Raw genomic sequence first — 22,211 nt, 5'->3', positions numbered from 1 at the left:
TGGTCTAAACCATTTGGCAATTAGGTGGGTAAAGCAGGGGAAATTATCAAAATATGCAATTCACAAACACGTAGCTATGACTGACATCCTTCTCGTCTGATGAGCTCTCCTCTGCATACAATTAAACTCCTGCATAATTACTTCAAAAGGGGCCCATACACTCAGCCGATTTTTGGCTGATCGAAAATCTAGGTCGATCTGTTGATTGCTTATCATTTTGCATTGGCCCTAATGGAAATCTGATGGCAAAAAAAGCCATCAGATCGATTTTCAATACATTTCAAACTGAAATCTATTGGAAATCTGTTCCTAGTAAAAAATGTTCCTAAACACATCAGATAGCTCAGAAATCTATCTGATGATCTATCTGCTGCTAATCTAACGAGTGTATGGCTACCTTTACTTTTGCGACAAATCAGCTGGTCTAATCTCTGTCAGAAAAAGTGGGCGTGGTTACTCCTGTTTGCCTTTGTGAATTGTGTAATTACTGAATGTTAGACCAGGTCCAATAACAGGTCTAAAACATTACACCAAACCATCAGTAGACTAAAAACCATCAGTAGATTAGTCTAAACTGCTTAGTGAATTAAGCCCTATGTAGGGATGTATTTTAAGAGGCTACTTATGTTTATTTGATCCCTTTCACCTTTTGTATCCACCCAGCACCTCCCTTCATGTTAGTTCACACTCTTGTCTGTAACGTACAGCACACTACTGATCTTCCGAAAATCTGCTGTGTTGAAATGTCTCTTGTATGTATCTAAAGTTGTAATACATTGTACAATCCCTATATTTCCTGTGTATTAATGTGGTGTGTTTTTTTTTCACAGTTTAAGTACCTGAAAAATTTACTTTTAGTCCACGGTGCATGGAACTACAACAGGGTTGCCAAGTGCATCTTGTACTGTTTCTACAAGAACATTGTGCTTTATATTATTGAGGTAAGTTCGATGTCTTGGTGTAGGAGGACTTCCCAAAAAATACAGACATTTAATTTTTTTACCTACTAACTGGTTTGTTCACAATCAAAGCAAACCTGAACTGAAAATAAACTGAGATAAACTATTGTATCTATCCCCCTATTCCTTTAAAAAAAATATCCCACATTATTATAAAAGTGAAAAAAACGAAATAGGCTTAATATTTTATCATTTCAGCTGAATGACTGGCTCAGTCACAATCTATGAACTGTTGACTTTTATCTATTCCCTGTAAGGCAAGAGTTTTATGGCTGTTATTTGTAATGCTAGGTACACACGATACAATTTTCTGGTAGATTTACCTGCCAGGTAAATTTTTTCCAGCATGTCTGATCTGAATCTCTATTGATTTTCCGATAGATTTTCTGGTCGATTTCCATAGAAGTGAATAGAAATCGATCGGACAATCAAACGGAAATCAGATCGGACATGTTGGAGAAAAACGATCTGGCAAGTAAGTCTGTCAGAAAATTGTATCGTGTGTACCTAGCATTAGTGCTGCACTTGAGTGTGGATAGATACAGAAAACTGTCAGCTTTATATGTGGAGAAGTGCACTGATGTGTGATCTGCACTGTGCTACTTCATTTATAAGGAGGACTATTCATGGCCATAGAAGGTTAAAGTCACGTTTTCTTATGTGACATGTTTCCATTAATACTACACATTTATGCAGGGCTGTGGAGTCAGTTGGGGCAATTTTGGGCACTCGGAGTCATGGTTTCATAAACTGAGGAGTCGGGTGATTTTTGTACAAAGCCCTGTTAAATATTAGACTAAGGAGTCGAGGAGTCTGAGTCGGGGCCATTTTGGTTACCTGGAGTTGGAGTCGGAGTCGTGGTTTCATAAACTGAGGAGTTGGAGTCGGAAGATTTTTGTACCAACTCCACAGCCCTGCATGTATGCAGCACTGACATTTTTGCGTGTTTTTGTGGATTACACCGAATACTGTATTTCTCACAACATAAGACGCCCCCCCCCCCCACCACCCAATAAAAAAAAGTGGGAAATGTCAGTGTCTTATGGTGTGACTATGGCCAGACTGTGCCTCCACTCTTCGGATTGACTGGTCCATTATGATATTCTGTATAGAAGGAATCGAAAAGAACAGTATCCTCTGAGGTGTGCCACAACACCCATATAAACTTTATTCCAATACAAGAATATATATATCAAGAACATTGAAGAAACGTGAAAAAATTATATATAAAAATACAATAAATCTTTATTGAAGACAACACTTGTGCAAAAATTATTCATAAAAAGTATCCTTCAGAGAACATTTTCCATAGGAAAGAATGGCGAACATACAGCAGTGATTAACATCAAGATTAGTGCAATTGTAAGTATTGAGGCCTCAATATTTACAATTGCACTAATCTTGATGTTAATCACTGCTGTATGTTCGCCATTCTTTCCTATGGAAAATGTTCCCTGATGGATACTTTTTATGGTCCACTATGACTCAGGGTTCTCCTTTCCCTCGTCCTGTGTTCGGGGCATATAGTGACAGTCTGCACTCATCCAAACTGGTCCGCTATGACCCGGGGTTCTTATCTCCTTCCCTCCATGCAACGGAATGGGGAGAAATTTCCTAGGGTCCACCCATCTCTTTCTCTCCCTCCATGCAGGGTTCTGGCATATAGCGCCAGTGTGCACTTATCCTCCCTGCAGAGGTGGCGGCTCACCTGAGCAGCAGGACAGCCAGACAACTTGCATTGTTTAAAAGGAAATAAATGTCAGCCTCCATATCCCTCTCACTTCAGGTGTACTAGTACCAGTATGTTACTAAGTAGTATGTGTTTGGTGTGTGAGAGAGAGGAACCCTACGCAGTCACGAGAAGAACATACAATAATCAGTAACTGTCTCAGCCAGGACTCAGTCTTGAAACTCCAATGCTGCAAGGCTTTAAGACCTGTTCCTTTACTAACAAAGCGTGTGGACTTGGTAAGGTAAGATAAGAATAAAATCCCAGCTTATATGTGTGACAGAAGCTGTGAATAATTTCCACTTCTGTGCACTCATTAGAGGTCACGCTCAGGCTTTTGCACTTTCTCCTCTGGCTGTTAGCTGTAAATGATGTTTCGCTGTCTTTTTAGGGGCGGAAAGAAAACATTTAATGCAATTGTAAAACATTTTGATGATTTCCGAGCTGGAGCTTTTCAGCCAAGTACAACACGTTGAGCAGATGTGGACAGGGCCATTGCTACGGCCAGAAGCCCATCCAGGAATGCGCTGAGCAGAGACAACTGCCTGTTGTGAATGTCTCCTTTGAGCTGCTCTTTTGTGCGGAGCAGGCGTGGGAGCAGGGACTTATTGACTGCTTGAGAGCTGCTGCTTAATATGCAGAAAAGCAGCATCAGTAGAGCGGCTCTGGGAGGGCCACCTCTACGCCCCTCTTGTGCCTGGAAAATAAAGTAAAGAGCTAAAAACCTTTTGGATAACAACAGGAGAAGAATACTAAGAAGTTGTGTGAACGAGGCAGCTGGCAGCCTGTAGGGAGATGACCTGCACTAGACGGCTTCTAATATAAATGACAGTGCTATAAATATTACCTGCATCAGATGAAGCTGAGGGCTCTGCTATATCAGCCATTGGGGAAAACATAACCATGCACAGATTAATGATAGCATTTACTGTCTGAGAGGATCACAGCTGCAAGCAAGTCAGCTAGGTCAGGTCACTCTTGAGGTGGCCACTAGTGATACAATTTGCCTGACGATCGGTTATGAATGATTATTCTTATGAACGATCGTAAATGATCGTTTGGATCCACGAATAGCCAAAACTCTCCTAACCAATCTGATCAGATTGACGTGATTGAACCAAAATTTGGAGAGATTTAATTAATCTGATTGGATTGGTTAGGAGATTTTTGTCCATTAGTGCAGCCAAACTATTATTCACGATGATTCATAAGAAGAATCGTTCATAATCGATCGTTTGGCAAATTGTATCATTAGTGACCATCTTTAAAGGACATCCGAGGTGAAAATAAACTGATGAGGTAAACAATTGTATCTGTCGTCGTCCTCCTGAAAATGATTTTTTTTTTTTAAGATATCCCCCAGTTTTATTTTATATTTAAATCTAGTTATTATGTTTTTACTGTTTCTATGTCTCTGCTCAATGACACCTTCACTGAAGTATGCCAGAGCTTGAATCTATGAATTATTGACCCTTTTTATCTCTTTCTTGCCCTCAGAAGCCATTTACTGACAGGAAAGCGTTTTATGGCTGTAATTACCTATCAGTGAGGGTTATGCTATAGTTTGACCCGGACAGAAACTGTCACTTGCATACCTGATATTTAATTCTTTCAGGCAATAATACAAAATAAAAAAGGAACACAGCCTAGTTATTTGTGTGCTTGGCACTGTACATACACATGTCTATCTCCTCATGTCACATGTCACCTCGGTTGTCTTTTAACCACTTCACCCCAAAGAGGTTTTTACCCTACCAAACGAGCGATTTTCACCTTTCAGTGCTCATCCCTTTCATTTGCCAATAGCTTAATCACTACTAATCACAAGGAAATGATCTATAGCTTGTTTTTTTCACCATCAATTAGGGCCCATTTCCACTTGTGCGGTGCGAATCGCCGCAGTAAAAATTTGCATGCGAATTTTGCATGCGGGTGTATGCAAATTTGCATGGATGACGATGTATGCGAATTTAACCATGGCAGTGCCGGTGTGCTTTTCCATTGATTCCATGCGAATTCGCATGAAGATTCGCATACCAAAACCGCATGGGAATTCCCTATTAAATACATTGTATGTGAATCGCATAGCGGTATGCGTTATGCAAATTCTGATGGCTCTGCCGTGCAGATTTTTTCTGCACAGAAAAATGCTCAGAAATCCTGACAAGTGGAAACAGTCCCATCCACTTGTATTGTCTGCGAATCTGCATGCAGGAAACGCATGCATATTCGCACAAGTGGAAACGGGCCCTAAGGCTTTTTGGGGTGCATATTTGTTTTCAGTAATTACTTTATTTTCTATGCATTTTAAAGTGAAAACAAGGACAAAATGAAAAAATACACTATTTCTCCCATTTCATCCCCTATAGTTTTATTATAAACACTACTACTGTGCATAAACCCCACACATTTGATCTGCCTATTTGTCCTGGTTATCACAAGATTTGAAGTATGTCCCTAGTACAAAGTATGGTGACAATATATTATTTGGAAATAAAGGTGTATTTTATCTGTTGTGTTTTTTGTTATACTGTTCTCAGGTGCACGCACCCAGGAACGCACATGCACAGCGGCAGCAGTGCTGCTTAACTTATAAAAACGTCCTGGAGCAGTTAAGAGGCTCCAGCAGGGCGTTTTAATATGCTGGTTTGTCTTTAAGTGGTTAACGTCCGTATGCACCCACAACAAATGTCGTGGAAACGGCCAACGTTGCTTCATTCACACTACAGGCGTTGCCGTGTGCGTTTTGGCAACACCTATGGAGTGCAATCAGCAAGACCATCACAAGTGCATACGCATTTTTCGGCAAAGTGCAGCCCTGACCTGTTCACTGTAATGAATGGGATCAGCAGCGCATCGCATGGCAGCGCAGATGGCCGTGTGATTAAAAACGTTGCTTTCCGATCACACGACCATCTGTGTTTGACAGGGCGAATAAGATGACAATTGAAATATTGCTTCTGTGAATTTTCCACTCGTTCCATTGGGTTTTCTGTAGAGAAACTGTTGATTATTCAATGTTCGAGGAAAATAAGAGAATTGGATTTTAGTCAATAATGATTGTATAAACTGAGCAGATTTAGTGTATGGCCAGCTTCATATCTGCCATGGCAGTTGTGCCCTTTTTGTTCTGTCGTAGGAAACGTATATAGAAGCATTTAGCTGTATTTTTTATTCCAGCTCCAATGCTGATTAGTTGTATTATGAGGACGCGATCTGTCAATAAACATTCAGTGTAATTTCCCACAATGCATTACTAAAACACTTACATGCATTTTGAATGTGTTACAGTGCATGAACGGTGCATTTCCTTTGAGTCCTATTAGATCTGATTACAGAAATAGTTCCAGATGTCTCTAAAAAGTGCTGTGCAATTTATTGGAACGTTTTTAGTGTGTTCCGGCACATAAAACCGTTAGAGCTATTTTTAGACATCTACCAAAGTAGTCAGGTTACAGGCAGAAGTGTCAGGCATGTTAGGCATTGGGTGTATTCTAACCCTGAATAATCTAAATAAAAGATGGATTATTTACCTCACAGTGGTGGCTATCAACGTTGTGTTATATCTTCATACTTATTTTACAGTAAAGCAAACGTCAAACTTTTACTCATTGCATAATTGTGTTCCTTTCATATAGTTTATAGGGCATTCCTCAAGCCAAATACTTTTTGTTTTAATACTCTAATTCCCTATAAACTAAACAAGCCTCGCCCACAGCTTCTCCAGAGTGCCTTGGCACTCTGAGCCTTCGTAGCAAGGGCATATGGGTGCTCAGTCTGGGCAGGAGGAGGTTTTACTAGCCAGAGATTTCAGAGGTAGAGGGGAGGAGGAGAGGGGAGTGAAGTTTTCACAGGCTGAGGGCTGGAGATGCAGAGCAGCTTGCCTGTGTGTAATGATCACAAACAGAACATGGCTGCCCTCGTATCACAGGAAGAAATAATCATATACTGTTGAAGCTGTTTGCAGCTAGATTTGCTGTGTAAACTATCTAAACTTTAGATAAGATATATAGACAAGTTACTTGTTATAGTTAGTTTTTCATTTCGGATCCGCTTTAAGGCCCCTAGCACACTTATGCACTGCATCGCTCTGTGTTACTCCACTTTTCCGCTGCAAGGGCCATGCAAGTCTATAGTGACTTGCATAGTTGCCTTGCCTACTGCACTGATTATGCAGTGATGTAAGTCAATGGACAACCCAGGCAGTGTTCATGACGGCAGTGCACTGCAGACCAACAGGAATCCCAGAGTCATACTTCCTGCTCAGTAGGGAGTATGTCACTAGCCAGGGGGTGGCGCTATACATATGACCTGATTTCTGCAGTGCTTGTAATCTTAGGTGTGCAACCGGCCGAAATATTTTGCAAAACAGAAAAATCTGACGGAGTTAAGTGTCCCCGAGGTGACATGATGAGATAGACATGTGTATGTACAGTGCCGAGCATACAAATAACTAGTTACCTGAAGAAAATGTATGCGTGCTCCAAATAACTAGGCTGTGTTCCTTTTTTCATTTTCTGCCTGAAAGAGTTAAATGTTCAGGTTTGCAAGTTAGTCTCTAGTCTGGACACCTAGTCTGACTATAGTAACTCTCACTGAGAAGGAATTAGAAGTTGTTCCCTGCCAGGAAAGTGTTTTATAGCTCTAAGTGCAGGGGGTAGATTAAAAAGTTAAACGCGGCGGCGTGCACACGTGCGAGCGGGAGCACTGACGGCGGGGCGTTACGTGTTTCTACACCCCTGGGGGTAAAGTGGTTTTAAAATCCCTTGGGCCTACTCATTATTTATATCCATTACCACATTCCAATCTGAAACTCTAATATAGCAGCAGCTTCTATCCTCTATATTCAGCAGGCTGCACAAAGTCCCCATTTCTATAGAGCAGCCACCCACTCCCCGGATCTGCTATGCTTCTGCTGAACCAGGAGGGTTACTATAGGGGGGCAGCCACTTGCAATCGCAGTGGGTCCCAGAGGTTTAAGGGAGCCCCAACTACTTCTTCACTCCCTCCAGTAAAGGGATCCCCCTTCCCCTGCTGGGAGGGTCATTAGGGGAAGGCAAGGGAAAGGGTATGAGCAATGGGGTGGCCTCATCAGTTTTCTGAAGGGCCCCATGATTTGTAGTTACGCTGCTGTGCTGAACCCTCCGAGCACCCACTTCCTAGAAATGCATAGATAACTATTACTGCCTGGAGCAGCCAAGCATCCATCTCTTCTGTGCTCTCCTGGCATAGACTGCTTCTTCTACCCGATATCCCTTCCTGTGCCACGTTTATTCCCTAAAGCCGTAGCAGGGATGGGGCTACTGTCACAGCTGGCTTGGCTTCTTGTAGTTTAAGCAGTGTAATGAAGGGAATCCAGGCACTTACCACACAGTTCAGGCCCATTAGAAAGATGAGCATTGTAATATGTGTTTCTCCATTTAAAACTTAAAGTGGAACTGAAGTAAGCTTTTAAACAAACTGTTTCACTTACCTGGGGCTTCTGCAAGCCCCCAGCAGCCATCCTGTCCAGCGCCGGTCCTCCACGATTCTCTGTTCTCCCACCGCCAGCTGCTTTCGGTTTCCCCGCCGGGCCCTTTGCCTGCGCGACTCTGGCCACACGTATCCATCTTCGCATTCCAGTCTGTAATAGCACTATTGCAGACGGGAACGCGTAAAAAGGGTACGCTTGGCGGGGCTGTGCAGGCCTCGACTTACAATTCGAGGAACAAAGAACGGCGGCAGGAGAACGGAGGATCGTGGAGGACCGGCACAGGACAGGACGGCAGCTGGGGGCTTGCAGAAGCCCCAGGTAAGTGAAACCGTTTGTTTTAAAACTTCAGTTTCGCTTTAAGCACTAAAAGTGCATTAATTGAACAATTGAGGACATCCTATTTTGGGAAACAGACTATTTTTGCACAGCTTTTTGAAGATTAGTAATGTGATACATGATTCACAGCTATGCATAGTAAGTAATGTGCACTCTGCGCAGCACAGCGGCATAGTGGTTAGCGCTCTCGCCTTGCAGCGCTGGGTCCCTGGTTTGAATCCCAACCAGGGCACTATCTGCATGGAGTTGATATGGTTTCCTTGTGTCTGCGTGGGTTTCCTCCAGGCCCTCTGGCTTCCTCCCACACCCCAAAAACATACAGATAAGTTAATTGGCCTCCCCTAATGTGGCCCTAGACTACTGTGGATATAGGACTATCTTAGGGATTAGGTTGTGAGCTCCTCTGAGGGACAGTTAGTGATAAGGCAATATACTTTATAAAGCACTGCACAAGATGTAGGCACTATATAAATACTAGATAATAAGAACATGCACTTGGGCTAAAACCATACATATAATACCCATTTTGTAGCCAACAGGTGTTAACTGTGAGTTTTCCAGAAAGTCAGTCTGATTTTTGGATGAAGCTGAGGCCTTCTTGTTGCAGCAATTTGTTTTGTATTTTCTACTTGTTAAAAGTTGTGCTTTCATTGAGAGAGCGGATTTGTCCCCAGGAGCTGTTCTTGTGGAAGGCAGGTTGGGTATATGTTGATAAATGGTGAATTTGTAGCAATTCATCCTTCAGTAATGTGGTTAAATGGAGCATTCAGTATAACAGAGGCTGGACCATTGTCTCTGAAATTCATTTGTAGTGCATGTCATGCACTTTTTGTGTCTCTTAGGGGGAGCGCCCCCTTCCCTTGTGTGTCTAATCCTTTCATTGCTGCCTGGGCCTTTAGCTTATTTGCTAACTTCTTATTGTGAATTAATTGAATGACTGCATCTAATCTTAATACAAATTAGCCTCTGTAAACATATTTTTGATGGAAACAGTCTATTTTATTTTGTGTGAAAATCCCGGTGTTGGGTAATGAAAAACGTATGTTTGATTTTGAGTATATTATTTATTTTAACTGGCTGTGTCCTATATTCAACAAAGTTACAAACCTCTTTATAAAAGAAAACTTGTAGAGGATTCAATGTGTAAACTCCATGCTACCATAAAAAGTCATATTTACTGTACTAAAGTACTGCTAGTGCTTCTAACCATGTAAATGTTTTCCTCTTCCTATTCCAGCCAGCTGAAAATGATATTGAAATTAGACCCTAGCATGGTCAGCTCTACCGTTATGCCCAGCCTGTCTAACTCCCTCCTCAACCCCTCTCTTCTGATTTGTCACTGCAACATAGAGCAGCTGTCTTGTGTCTGCACAGGAGAGCAGACAGTATGACTCATCAGGAAATAGAGTGCATACGGAAACATAAGGAAAGAGAATAAGCAAGAAGCGGGCAGGGCTATGCAATGGTCGAATTTCAATTCTATTTTCACTTAGCTGGATTACTGAGAGAAAATGTTTTACGGGGTAAGAATGAACAGTAGTGTTTTGTTTTTGTTTAACAATAATCTTGTTCTTAAAGAGGAACTCCAGTGAAAATAGTGTAATAAAAAAGTGCTTCATTTTTACAATAATTATGTATAAATGATTTAGTCAGTGTTTGCTCATTGTAAAATCTTTCCTCCCCGATTTACATTCTGACATTTATTACATGGTGACATTTTTACTGTGGGCAGGTTATGTAGCTGCTGCTAGCTGTTTTGGCCGTTGGAGACAGCTGTAAGCAGCTATTTCCTATCTGTGAACATTGTTACATTGTGGCAAACTGTCAAAAGTACTGCGGCCCTCAGAGCTTCTTGTGGGAGGGGTTTCACCACAATATCAGTCATACAGCGCCCCCTGATGGTCTGTTTGAGAAAAGCAATAGATTTCTCATGGGAAAGGGGGTATCAGCTACTGATTGGGATAAAGTTAAATTCTTGGTTGGAGTTTCTCTTTAAGAGTAAAAAAATATATCAAGGCACAAACAAAATATAATATGAAATATAAGCCGAGTCATAATAGCGAACTGGATGAGTATACTCACACAAAATGCAATAAGTACAGAGGATACATAGCCCCATGTAGAAATAAAAAACATATAGTACGCTTTAGGATCAACCCTGTAATATCAATAGGTTCACTGTGGAGAGAAAAATGTATCCAATAGTCTTATCAGAATACAACTGCATGCTAAGAATCCATAAACAACTTATCAAAAGACTAGAGCATTCAGGAAAACAAGTATAATAATAATAAAAAAAATAAGGGTCAGTCAACTATGATAATCAAATAGAGATAGAAAACAAAAGAACAGTAGAGCTTTTAGTAAACACCTCTCTTATATAGTGTAGTAGCACCTCTTCAGACATGCTTATAACTTGTTATAGCTAGAATTTGAGGCTTACTGCCCCTACCCCCCCCCCCCCCCCCCCTTCATTAGCTATTTTGTCCCACTAGCCTATAGATTGTAATGCTGGGAATACACCATTCTTTTTTTCAGCAGATAGCAAGTGATTGGAAAAATGATTGGAAAATAACTGGAAAAACGATTGGAAAATTGATCAGAAAGTAAATCTGCCCCTAAAATTTTGTGTATTCCCAGCATGAGATCGGAAGGGCAGGGACCTCCCCCTTGTGTTTCCCATTCCTTTGTATTTTATCAAATTAAAATTTACCAGCATTAGTGATACTTTCAAACTACAAATCAAGTATTTGTGTCACTGCATGTCATGCTTATACAGTGTTTTGAGCGGTTTATGTATCTATGCTCTTTAATATTGTAGGTTTTGTACGATGTACTGCGCTACAGGAGATGTTTGCGCTATGTAAACAAAAAATTATAATTCACAAACTTGAAACCACTTCAGGGAAGGAAACTGAGAGAAATACACGCACCCTGTGTGTTTTTTTTTTTTTTTTTTTAGAGAAGAGCCTGTCTAATTCTCCCTCATCTTTAAGTCATCACAAGTGTATTTTGAGCTCTTAGCTGTGTCAGCACAGAAATTGGGCAGACAGTTTATATGTAAACACAGGATGTAAACTCTTTGTCTGCTTCCATGAAAGCAGGAAGTAGACACATTGCAGATTTATTGCAGGAGTACTGTAAGTTGGAACAAAGAAATGTTTTTTCTTTAATGGTTATTATGCTGTTGCTGACCTTTTAGAGCAGAGAGGAAGTTCTGAGTTCAGGTCTACTTTAAAAGAACCAATCAACGGAAACTTCTATCCCTTGAGGAGCGGTGCAGATGTAAAAATAAACTGGTTACTTTCGTAAATTCAAATATACAGCACCAGGCGAAACCTCCTTGCTTTACATATCCAATGTCTATAATAAGTGATGAGCCAGGGAACTTTACATTTCTAATGTCCAGAAGAAATAACCTAATAAGAAACTAATCAGATTTCCCAGAAATTCCGCAGTGGGCATATTTCCAAATTCACACTTTTGTAATGAAAAATATAACAGAGAAAAATGCATGAGATCTTTTACTCAATTTGAAATACTATGCCTAGATTCATAAGCAGGGGAGACTTTCAGTCTCGAACTTATATAACTTAATTGAGAAATTTAATTGAGAAATGTATGCCTCGTCCAATATCTAAATTCCATTCTAATGGGGAAAAAAGTCTACAAAAATCAAAGGACAAACTAGACTGGAAATAGTACTTTTATGTGGTTTAATAAATATGCTATCACATCTGAAATTTAGGGAAAAAGTTTTGGCATTTAGGTGCTACAGAACCTCTGAATACCATACAAAAGAAGGGAACGGGCCCTTTAAACAAGCACCACACGTAGCATGAGAAAAGTAACAACCATTTATCAACAATCATATGACACTAGAAGTACATATACAAATTATCATACCACCAGAAGCAATATCACAATGACCTGAATATTAATATTGCACAGGTAATAGCACCTAAAATATAATGTGTATAGGAGCACAGCTCTAATGAGGTTATGTGCAAAATCACCAGGGGTACTCAAATAAGACCAACCCTCAGGGATTGAACCCGGGTTCAGTATATGCTAGTAGTGAGGAATAAAGTGCCAGTAATAGTGCAATGATCCTACATGAAACGTCCAACCATAGTCTGAATAGTGAAAGCACAGTGAAAACATGAATTATATTAGCAAAAAGAAACACAAAAACTCTCTGTGAAACAACCTGAGTGAACAGCAAAGCAGCATGGGTCAGATGACGTGATTATGATATATGTCACCGGATTAAGGTGCAACCACGGGAGGTGTGGAGGAATTAAGGCCCCTGCCGGATAAATTTCTCCATGGTGGTGAATGGATCCCAAATGGTGAACTCCCTCTGACCCTGTATGCTTGTTCGGTACTGAAATGGTGCTAAAGTGTGGTGTTAGGCAGTATTTGGGCGTTCAATTCAATATGCTGATTTGAACACCAATGCTAGTCTTAATGCTATATACTAACAGGAAATTTTTAGAGACTGTTCATAACCCTTCACCAGAGTTTTGTCTACCTTTCCATACCAATACACTGGTTAAACATTTACAGATCCTCTTATTACACATTTCCTAAACACTATAACCTGATGGGTGGACGCGGTGCTGATCTTGATGGGGCTGCTCGCTAGTAGGGATGGTCAATGAGATGTTAATAAATCTGTGTTTATGCAAATGTTTATGGTAGTTTTATGTAAATGTGTGCGGTTTTTAAACGGACCAATTAAAGGCTGCTTAAAAGGCCATTTTTTTAGCTGCATACATTTGCATGAAATTACCATAGAAATTAGCCTCAGCTCAGAATTATTTGCATGTCGTTGACCATCCCTGCTTGCTAGTTGTCCACAGAGGAGGCAGAAGGTTGGCCATTGGTTTGAAATCCACAGAACTGTATGGTATGAAAGGTGGTGATACTTTTCTTATGCTCTGTAGACATCCCGCACTGTAGGGGGATATGTTTTACTCTTTTATTAGATACAACAGTCCTTTTATATGCATTTCAGCTGTTTGGATAGAGTAGCCCTTTGAACAATATACCTGCTCATTCTCCCTTCGAAATCAGTTACGTCGTCCTGTGAGGAACATTGATGTATTGCCCTTCTAGGTCTTTGATGTATTTTTTGTTTCACTTTTCAGATCTGGTTCGCATTTATGAATGGCTTTTCTGGTCAGATCCTCTTTGAAAGATGGTGCATTGGATTGTACAACGTGGTGGGCTATTTGACACACATATTACCATATTTTGATAATCTATCTCCGATCTTCTTTTCCTATGTAAAATGTTCTGTTGTTCCACAGATGTTCACGGCCCTTCCCCCTCTGACTCTGGGAATATTTGAAAGGACCTGTCGGAAAGAGAACATGCTGAAGTATCCGGAGTTGTACAAGACCTCTCAAAAAGCACTTAATTTCAATACTAAAGTGAGTGATCATTTTCTAAGTTTCTTCCTTCAAGGGTGGAATTTCACCTTCTGATTGGCAATGGTTGACTACTGCTCATAGTATAGTCTTCCTTTTAAGTGTGGAAGAGAAACACTTTAATTGCAGTGGGCCGTACTGGTAGTTTTTTGACATTTTTGAAAATTGAAGAATGCAGATGTGTACAGTTAATATACCGTAACCACTAGTTAAAATGAGCGCTGGGTGTTGCCAATATTACCAATATCCTTCTACCGGCTTCCTGACCCCCCTCCAAAAGTACACCCCTACCTAAGTGCATAACCCTTATGCCCAGAGCAATCGATGCCTAACCCTAACCACGTCTTCCTGACTATAAACTATATTCTACCCTCCCCTATTACTAACTAAATCGTAACACTACCGTGGGAACACCCTCATAGGGTGACTGTGCACTGGCACTTTGCAGATCCCTGGCAATCGGCAAGCACATCGCAATTGCCTCCAGTGCGAAGCAGCCCTGGCCCTCAAACTAATCTTAAAGAGGAACTCCAGCCTAAATAAACATACTGTCATTAAGTTACATTAGTTATGTTAATTAAAATAGGTAATATAATCTGTTACCCACCCTGTTTTAAAAGAACAGGCAAACGTTTGATTTCCTGATGGCAGCCATCTTTTTGGTTGAAAGGAGGTGACTGAGCATGAGACACAGTTCCAACTGTCCTGTATCCTGAGCACCTCTCCCAGTTGCTAGGCAATGTGAATAACAACATAGGAAATCCCATCATGCTCTGCACAGCATCAGGGGAAAAAAACCCGGGCTTTTTTTCTTTGATGGGTGGAGCTTCACTAAGAATGCAGCTAAAAATTATGCTTTGGTAAGAAAAACAAAGTTCTGATGCTGTGAAACTGTTAACAACAATAACAATATTTATATAGCGCTTTTCTCCCTGGGGACTCAAAGCGCTGTGACCCTGCATTATGCAGTCTCAAAGGCTAGGGAAAAGAGGTGAGTTTTTAGCCTTTTTTTAAAGCTGTCCAGAGAGGGAGCCTCTCGTACTGATTGTGGAAGTGAGTTCCATAGAGTAGGGGCTGCGTAGGAAAAGGCCCGAGCACCAAATGTTAAGTGTATCCTGGGAATAATCAGCTTCATCTTGTTGGCAGAGCGGAGGGTGCGTGGAGGGGCATAAAGTTCCAATAGATCCGCTATGTATTTGGGTCCCATGTGGTGTAGAGCCTTGAATGTCAGCAGGCAGATCTTAAAATTGATTCTCCATTTTACTGGCAACCAGTGAAGAGTTTGCAGTACTGGGGTGATGTGTGAGCTGCGGGGGGCATTGGCTAGGAGTCTGGCTGCAGCATTCTGTACTAGCTGTAAGGGGCGCAGAACCTTTTCTGTAGATCCGATGAACAGGGCATTGCAGTAGTCTAGGCGGGAGGATACAAATGCATGAACCAGGGCAGGTAGGTCTTCAGCTGGGATAAGGTGTTTGATTTTCACTATATTTCTTAGATGGAAGAAGGAAGACTTGACGACAGCTGATATCTGCTGTTTGAGTTTTAGATTCCCATCCAGGATAACCCCAAGGTTTCGCACAGAGTCTTTATACTGTACAGTATCTCCCCCAATTGCTAGTTTGAGGTGGTGAGCGTTTAGAACTTTATCCATCATGTGTGGACCACCTACCACCAACACCAATGTTTTGTCAGAGTTCAGCTTCAGCCAGCTGGTGTTCATCCAATTTTGTAAATCCACTAGACACGCATTTATGGATGCTGATGGGTCTTGGGTGCCAGGCTTGAAGGACAGATACAGTTGTGTGTCATCTGCATAACAATGGTATCCTAGGCCATAGTTCTGGATTATTTTGCCCAGTGGGAGCATGTAGACTGCAAAGAGTAATGGTGATAGTACAGAACCCTGTGGAACTCCATAGGGAAGTGGCACTGGATTAGAGTAGTGTGTGCCCAGACATACTTGCTGTGTCCTGCCAGATAGGAAGGTCTGAAACCAGCTAAGAACAGTACCCCTTAGGCCACAGTAATTCTTCAGTCGCTGGATTAGTATTTCATGATCCACAGTATCAAATGCTGCAGACAAGTCAAGAAGAATCAAAATTGAGCAATCACCCTTGTCCCTTGCAGTAAGTAGATCATTCATTATTCGGACTAATGCTGTTTCAGTGCTGTGCCTTTTCCTGAATCCTGACTGAAAAGTATCAAAGATGTTGTTATCTGTAAGCCTGGCTTCCAGCTGGTTGGCGACTACTTTCTCGATAACTTTTGATAGGAATGGTAAGTTCGCAACAGATCTGTAGTTGGTTACAGAATCAGGATCTAGTGATGGTTTCTTCAAGAGGGGTTTTATGATTGCTTTCTTTAGTTCTTCTGGGAAAAGTCCACTTTGCAAGGAGCACCGAGTGATTTTGTGAAGTGCTGGCCTGATCAGCTCTGGGCACTGCATTAAGGATCCAGTTGGGCCAGGATCCAGGTCGCAGGTAGTGGGGCGGAGACTTTGAATGAGAATTCCAAAATCTTCTTCACTCAGTGTCAAAGACTTGCCATGGTGGTACGGTAGTAGGCAGATGCAAAGTCCAGTGGTCAATTGATGTTGGTGTAATGCTGGCACGGATGGTAGACACCTTGTTTGTGAAGAAGGCAGAGAATTCTTCACACCTTTCCCTGGAGAATGTGGTTGGGGCTTTTAGGCAGGAAGGATTGCAGAGTGATTCCACTGTGTGGAAGAGTTGACCAGCTCTGTTGTTGGCTGTAGATAATTTGTGCGAGATAAAGTCTGATTTTTTTCTTGGTTATTGCTTGTTGGTATTGTCTGAGGTGTTGAATTAGGCTAGATTTGTGCTCCTCAGACCCTGATTTACGCCACTGTCTTTCTAGTCTGCGCCCTTTCTTTTTTAGATCCATGATGGTTTTGTCAAACCAATTAGCTTTCTGCTTTTTGGTTGCTGATTTGGTGCGCCATGGGGCAATACTGTCAAGTGTTTCATATATCGTGTTGTTGTACTGGGTTACTAGAGAGTTTGGGTCCATTTGACTGTGGAGCAGATTTGTAAAATCCAGGTTGGCAGTTATCCTCTCCGGTATTAATTTATTCAGGGGACGGATTTTGATTGTTTCTTTAGGGAGCTGCTTGATAGGGTGATTTTCAATAGTAAACTGTATTATGTGATGGTCTGACCACACCACTGGGGTTACTGTTATGTTACTAATGTCCATTCCAAGGTGGAACAGTAAGTCTAGCGTATGCCCTCCTCTGTGGGTAGCTGATTTTACAACTTGTGTGAAGCCTAGTCCACCCATGAGATTTATTAGTTCATTTGCATTTTGTGATTGAGTGTCATCAGCCCAGACGTTGAAGTCACCAAGGATGATCCATCTCGGATAAGACAGTTAGCTTTGCCAGAAGTTCTGAGAATTCCTGTAGGAATGGGTCAGCATCTCCGGGGGGACGATAAACCACTGTTAAAGAAACACCAAGCCTTTTCAGTGCTGCTGAGTAGATTTTTAGTCCGGAGGTTCACTTATCCACCCACTGCCAATATCCAGTTCTCAACTATGGTAACAGCCAAGCCCCTGTGCCCATTAAATATTGTTAATCCAATATCTGAACTGCACTCATGCTGCATATCGGCTTTGTAACAGGCGCACAAATGAATCTCGCTAACGGTGCACCCAATGTACCTGCCACATGCAAGCATAGGCAGTAGTATAATCATGTAATGTGATTTAAACCTAAACCTGTACCTCTACAATAAAAACTGCACATACAGTGAAAAAATATATCCTTTCTGGTTACCATCAGTGAAAACTCTGTATTAAAATGATTAGTAGTTGCCAAAAACAAGGGGAGCTGAAGTCACAATTCATGTATAATTACAGAGAACTGAGCGCACACCTCAGCAGCAGTTTGTTCTCCCCCATGCTTGCCGAAACCCTTCCCTTTTACTCCGCGTGCATGTGGGGTTCAGGTAGGAATCAGCTGAAGCCACACCCCCTCCTGGATAACAGCCTATGATGGCTGCATCTGCTGTGGGCTAAGTTAGGGTGACGGGAAGGTTCATTCTTATGTGATGTCAGAGCCTAATTCACAGCCCCATTTCCCAATTTCCAAAAACAAGATGAGTAAGTTGGCATGACTTGAATATCATTTTGTTTAGGTTTTTGTTTTGTTTTTTCTACTTTAGGATAGTGTATGAAAGATGCAGGACTTTTGTCTGGTTTTATTATTGTAGCAGTTTGTTCATTTATATGGCACTGAATACATAGTACATCAAACAGCACTGTTGATTCCTCATATGTCCTTACCATAAAGGTCAATTTGTTTTTGTTTTTTTGTTGTTGTTGTTTTTTTTTTTTTGGGGGGGGGGGGGGGGGGGAGTTTCTGTTTTCCTAATTGGAGTGCTGTGACTGTAAGAAGCCAGTATCCATCACTGACTGGTTTGGCTTAGCTATTAAATTACACCTTTAAGGCTGCATTTCCACTTGTGCGGTGCTATGCGAATTCACATGAAAAATTGGCATGGATGACGATGTATGCGAATTTAACCATGGCAGTGCTGGTGTGCTTTTCCATTGTTTCTATGCAAATTCGCATGAAAATGTGCATACCCAAACCTCATGCGAATTTCCTATTAAATACATTGTATGCGATTCGCATAGCGGTATGCGATATGCGAATTCTAATGGCTCTGCCATGCGATTTTTTTTCTGCACAGAAAAACGCAACGGAATCCTGACAAGTGGAAACAGTCCCATTCACTTGTATTGCTATGCGAATTTGCATGCGAAAAGCGCATGTGAATTCGCGATAGTGGAAATGGGCCCTCAATGTCAGCATCCACCAGGCTTCCTTGTTCCTCTCCTTACTGCACACTACAAGCCATCATGGGATACCCTGTCATCCCTCCTCCCCTCCCCATAGAAACAGTACATGCCCCAGATGGGTCTGCGTGAGCAACATTGGGACATATTCACAAAGCATGGTAAAATTACTATGCTCACACAGCGCATAGCAATTTTACAATTAAAGGGATACTGAAGTAAAAAAAAATGATTAAATAACATATATGCTATAGCAGCATAGAGGGTGATATAGCGTCTGGGAATGCGGAGAATCACTCGCGTTCCAAGCCTGTCGGCGGCAGTCGCCGAACCCGGAAGTAGCCGATGGCGGGGACAGGAGGATCGGAGCGAGGCTGCGAGGGCACCATACAGCTTCAGGGGGCTGAGGGATGCCCCAGGTGAGTAAAAATCATGTTGTTGTTTTTTTTGACTTAGAGACTCCATAACAAAAATTGCATCCTGTTTTTTATCATCCTACTAGTTCCAAAAGCTATTTTAATGTGTTCTGCTCTACTGCAGCACTTTCTGCTATCACAGTCTCTGTAATAAATCAATGTATCTTTCCCCTGTCAGACTTGTCGACCTGTGTCTGGAAGGCTGCCAAGTTCTTCAGTGTTGTGGTTCTGCTATGAACTCACCCTTCCAGGCCCCTTTATGCACACTGCCTGTGTATTATTTAGATTAGAGCAGCTTTTCTCTTCTCTCTTATCTTTTACAAGCTGGATAAATCATCCTCTGAGCTGGCTGGGCTTTCACATACTGAAGAATTACAGACAAGGGCAAAGCTGTTTGCAGGAGAAAAACAAGCAGCCTGAAACTTCAGTGCATGAGAACTGCAGGGGGGAAGAAACACACAATGATCTTTTGAGATTCAAAAGGAAGGGTGTATACAGCCTGCTTGTGTATGGATGTATTTTCTATGTGTGGACATACTATACATCAACCTACTTCCTGTTTTGGTGGCCATTTTGTTTGTTTATAAACAAACTTTTTAAAACTGTTTTTAACCACTTTTAATGCGGCGAGGAGCTGCGAAATTGTGACAGAGGGTAATAGGAGATGTCCCCTAACGCACTGGTATGTTTACTTTTGTGCGATTTTAACAATACAGATTCTCTGTAAGTATCCCTTTAATGTCACTGATGTAGTCCACATTGCACAAGTAGTGCAACGCACATCATCTACTTGAGCTGTATATTTTGCTTTTTTTCTTATCCCTTATTGCCTCAGCTACTGATGTTCCATCATCATGTGTTTTTGTAAGCAAATCCCTCTTGCTTTTGGATGCCTCGCTTTATGCATCTGTCATTCTGCGCGGTAATGGATTATCGTCCGCCGTAGAACAATGAGGCGGCGGAGAGCAGCGTGCTAGTTGTTGTGCTGCCCTTCGTATCATTTATTTTTTGTATGTAGAGAGAAACCCTTACAACACGTTTCACAACTACATAAAAAAGGGAATTAACTGGAATTTAAGCATATTCAGAATGATGATTTCATGGTAGGCATTTAAAAAGTAAAAGAATCCTTGTAGAACAATTTACCGTGAACGCAAATCCTGTATACTGTGTTCAAAAAGTCAAAAAAACATCCCTCAGCTTCTAATTTCCTCCTTCACGTCCCCTTTTCTTTTGTAGACAATATCTTGCTCATGAATTTAATACGAACTGTGTGAAATTTCCAGTGTGTGTGTTTTTATTTTTTTTTTAGCTGCACAAGTTTGATGGAAACCGGTTTTATGAAGTTTTTCATTTTCTACCTTTTATGTTTGATTATTTTTGCACTACACATTGCAAACAATGCAAAGTGTTTGGTTTTCATCAATGTTATTTATGTGACTAGCCCATTTTTATTTTTATATGATTATTTCCCCATATACATTTGTGGCCTTTTGAGGGGTGGGGAAAGGAAGTCTTCGTAGAAACTAATGATGTCTTCTGTAGGTCCAGATAGGGATTTTATAACTTTTGTAGGTCAATAGGGAACTTTCTAGAAAATGTATACTTTGTATTACTGGCTTTTGAGTAATCCTAATAATAAATTTTACGCAAGGTTTTAGTTTTTTTTTTTTTTTTTTACGTTTCAAATACATTTTTATGGAATTCATCAATGATATGTGAATTGTTCTGCTGTATACATACAGTGGTTGTATATTGTGCTGGTTAAGGGCTCTGACGTGAGACCAGGGTTTAAATCCTGGCTGTTGTCCAGGGCTGTCGAGTCGGGGCAATTTTGGGCACCCGGAGTCGGAGTCATTGATTTCATAAACTGAGGAGTCAGAGTCGGATGATTTTTGTACAAAATCCACAGCCCTGTTAAGTATTAGACTAAGGAATCGGCGTCGAGGAGTCGGAGCCATTTTGGGTACCCGGAGTCGGAGTCGTAGTTTCATAAATTGAGGAGTCTGAGTTGGAGTCGAAAGATTTTTGTACCGACTCCACAGCTCTGCTGTTGTCAGCACCTATTCAGTAAGAAGTCTTTGGCCAAGACTCCCTAACACTGCAGGGTGGCTTATTATTGATCATGCCCTTAGTTGGGTGCACCCTTCGAGTGCATCAGATGGCAGCAATCAGATTGGTTGAAATTAGAGGATGTCTCTGCTGCTGCTCAAGAACAAACGGGTTATGTATTATTGATCAGTTTCCCTGCCAGTGCTTGATCCATTCTCCAGATTGATTTTATCTGAAATTATCAGATTTATGGTCACAATTGATGATTACCAATCTTTTCTTTCTGATCACTATTATTAGATCAGAAAGTTGATCTGAACTGAAAATTGCAGTGCTATGAAGCTGGTTATACTGCTTATTGTAAGAGTAAGTTACTGTATGAAGAACAATTTCCTGTCAGGTCCAGTTCACAGTGCTCAGTTGTGTTACAGAATAATTCTGCATGTCAGCTCACTGTCCATACAGTTCTATGGGCCTGGTCACAGTACTGCTTTGTACCTGATCATGTTATTCTAACTCCCTTTAAGCAGGCTTTATATTAATGGATAACTGAACTGAGAAGAATATGGAGGCTGCCATATTTATTTCCTTTTGAACAATACCAGTTGACTGGCAGCCCTGCTGATCTATTTGGCTGCAGTAATGACTGAATAACACCAGAAACAATCATGCGTCTAATTTTGACAAATCTGACAATGTCAAAAATACCTGCATGCTTGTTCAGGGTCTATGGCTAAAAGTATTAGAGAGGATCAGCAGGATAGCCAGGCAACCGGGAATTGCATAATAGGAAATATATATGGGAGCCTCCATATCCCTCTCGTTACAGCTGTCCTTTAACTTCTGTGGCCAGTTTCCATTGCAGTTCACACATTTAACGCGTGCAGCTGAGCACTGTAAACATAGCTCCCAACTGTCCCTTTTTCGGAGGGACAGTCCCTTTTTGGGAGCCCTGTCCCTCTTTCACCCTCATTTGTCCCTCTTTCAGGA

At 41.3% G+C, this 22,211-nt stretch overlaps 1 protein-coding gene across 7 annotated transcripts in view; it reads left to right on the top strand.

Moving 5' to 3' along the window:
• Positions 1-22,211, top strand: part of ATP8A1 (ATPase phospholipid transporting 8A1) — a 354,609-nt gene that overhangs the window by 295,383 nt on the left and 37,015 nt on the right. For all 7 annotated transcript variants that reach the window (XM_068278517.1, XM_068278515.1, XM_068278516.1 and 4 more), the window contains 3 exons: positions 831-941; positions 13,651-13,725; positions 13,813-13,935. In XM_068278517.1, the coding sequence (XP_068134618.1) occupies positions 831-941; positions 13,651-13,725; positions 13,813-13,935 (309 nt within the window). The remainder of the gene's footprint in view (positions 1-830; positions 942-13,650; positions 13,726-13,812; positions 13,936-22,211) is intronic.

Source organism: Hyperolius riggenbachi, chromosome 1, assembly GCF_040937935.1.
Source record: "Hyperolius riggenbachi isolate aHypRig1 chromosome 1, aHypRig1.pri, whole genome shotgun sequence".
NCBI classification, from domain to species: domain Eukaryota; kingdom Metazoa; phylum Chordata; class Amphibia; order Anura; family Hyperoliidae; genus Hyperolius; species Hyperolius riggenbachi.
The sequence above is the reverse complement of the archived record's forward strand: the minus strand, read 5'-3'. Positions and strand labels throughout refer to the sequence as shown.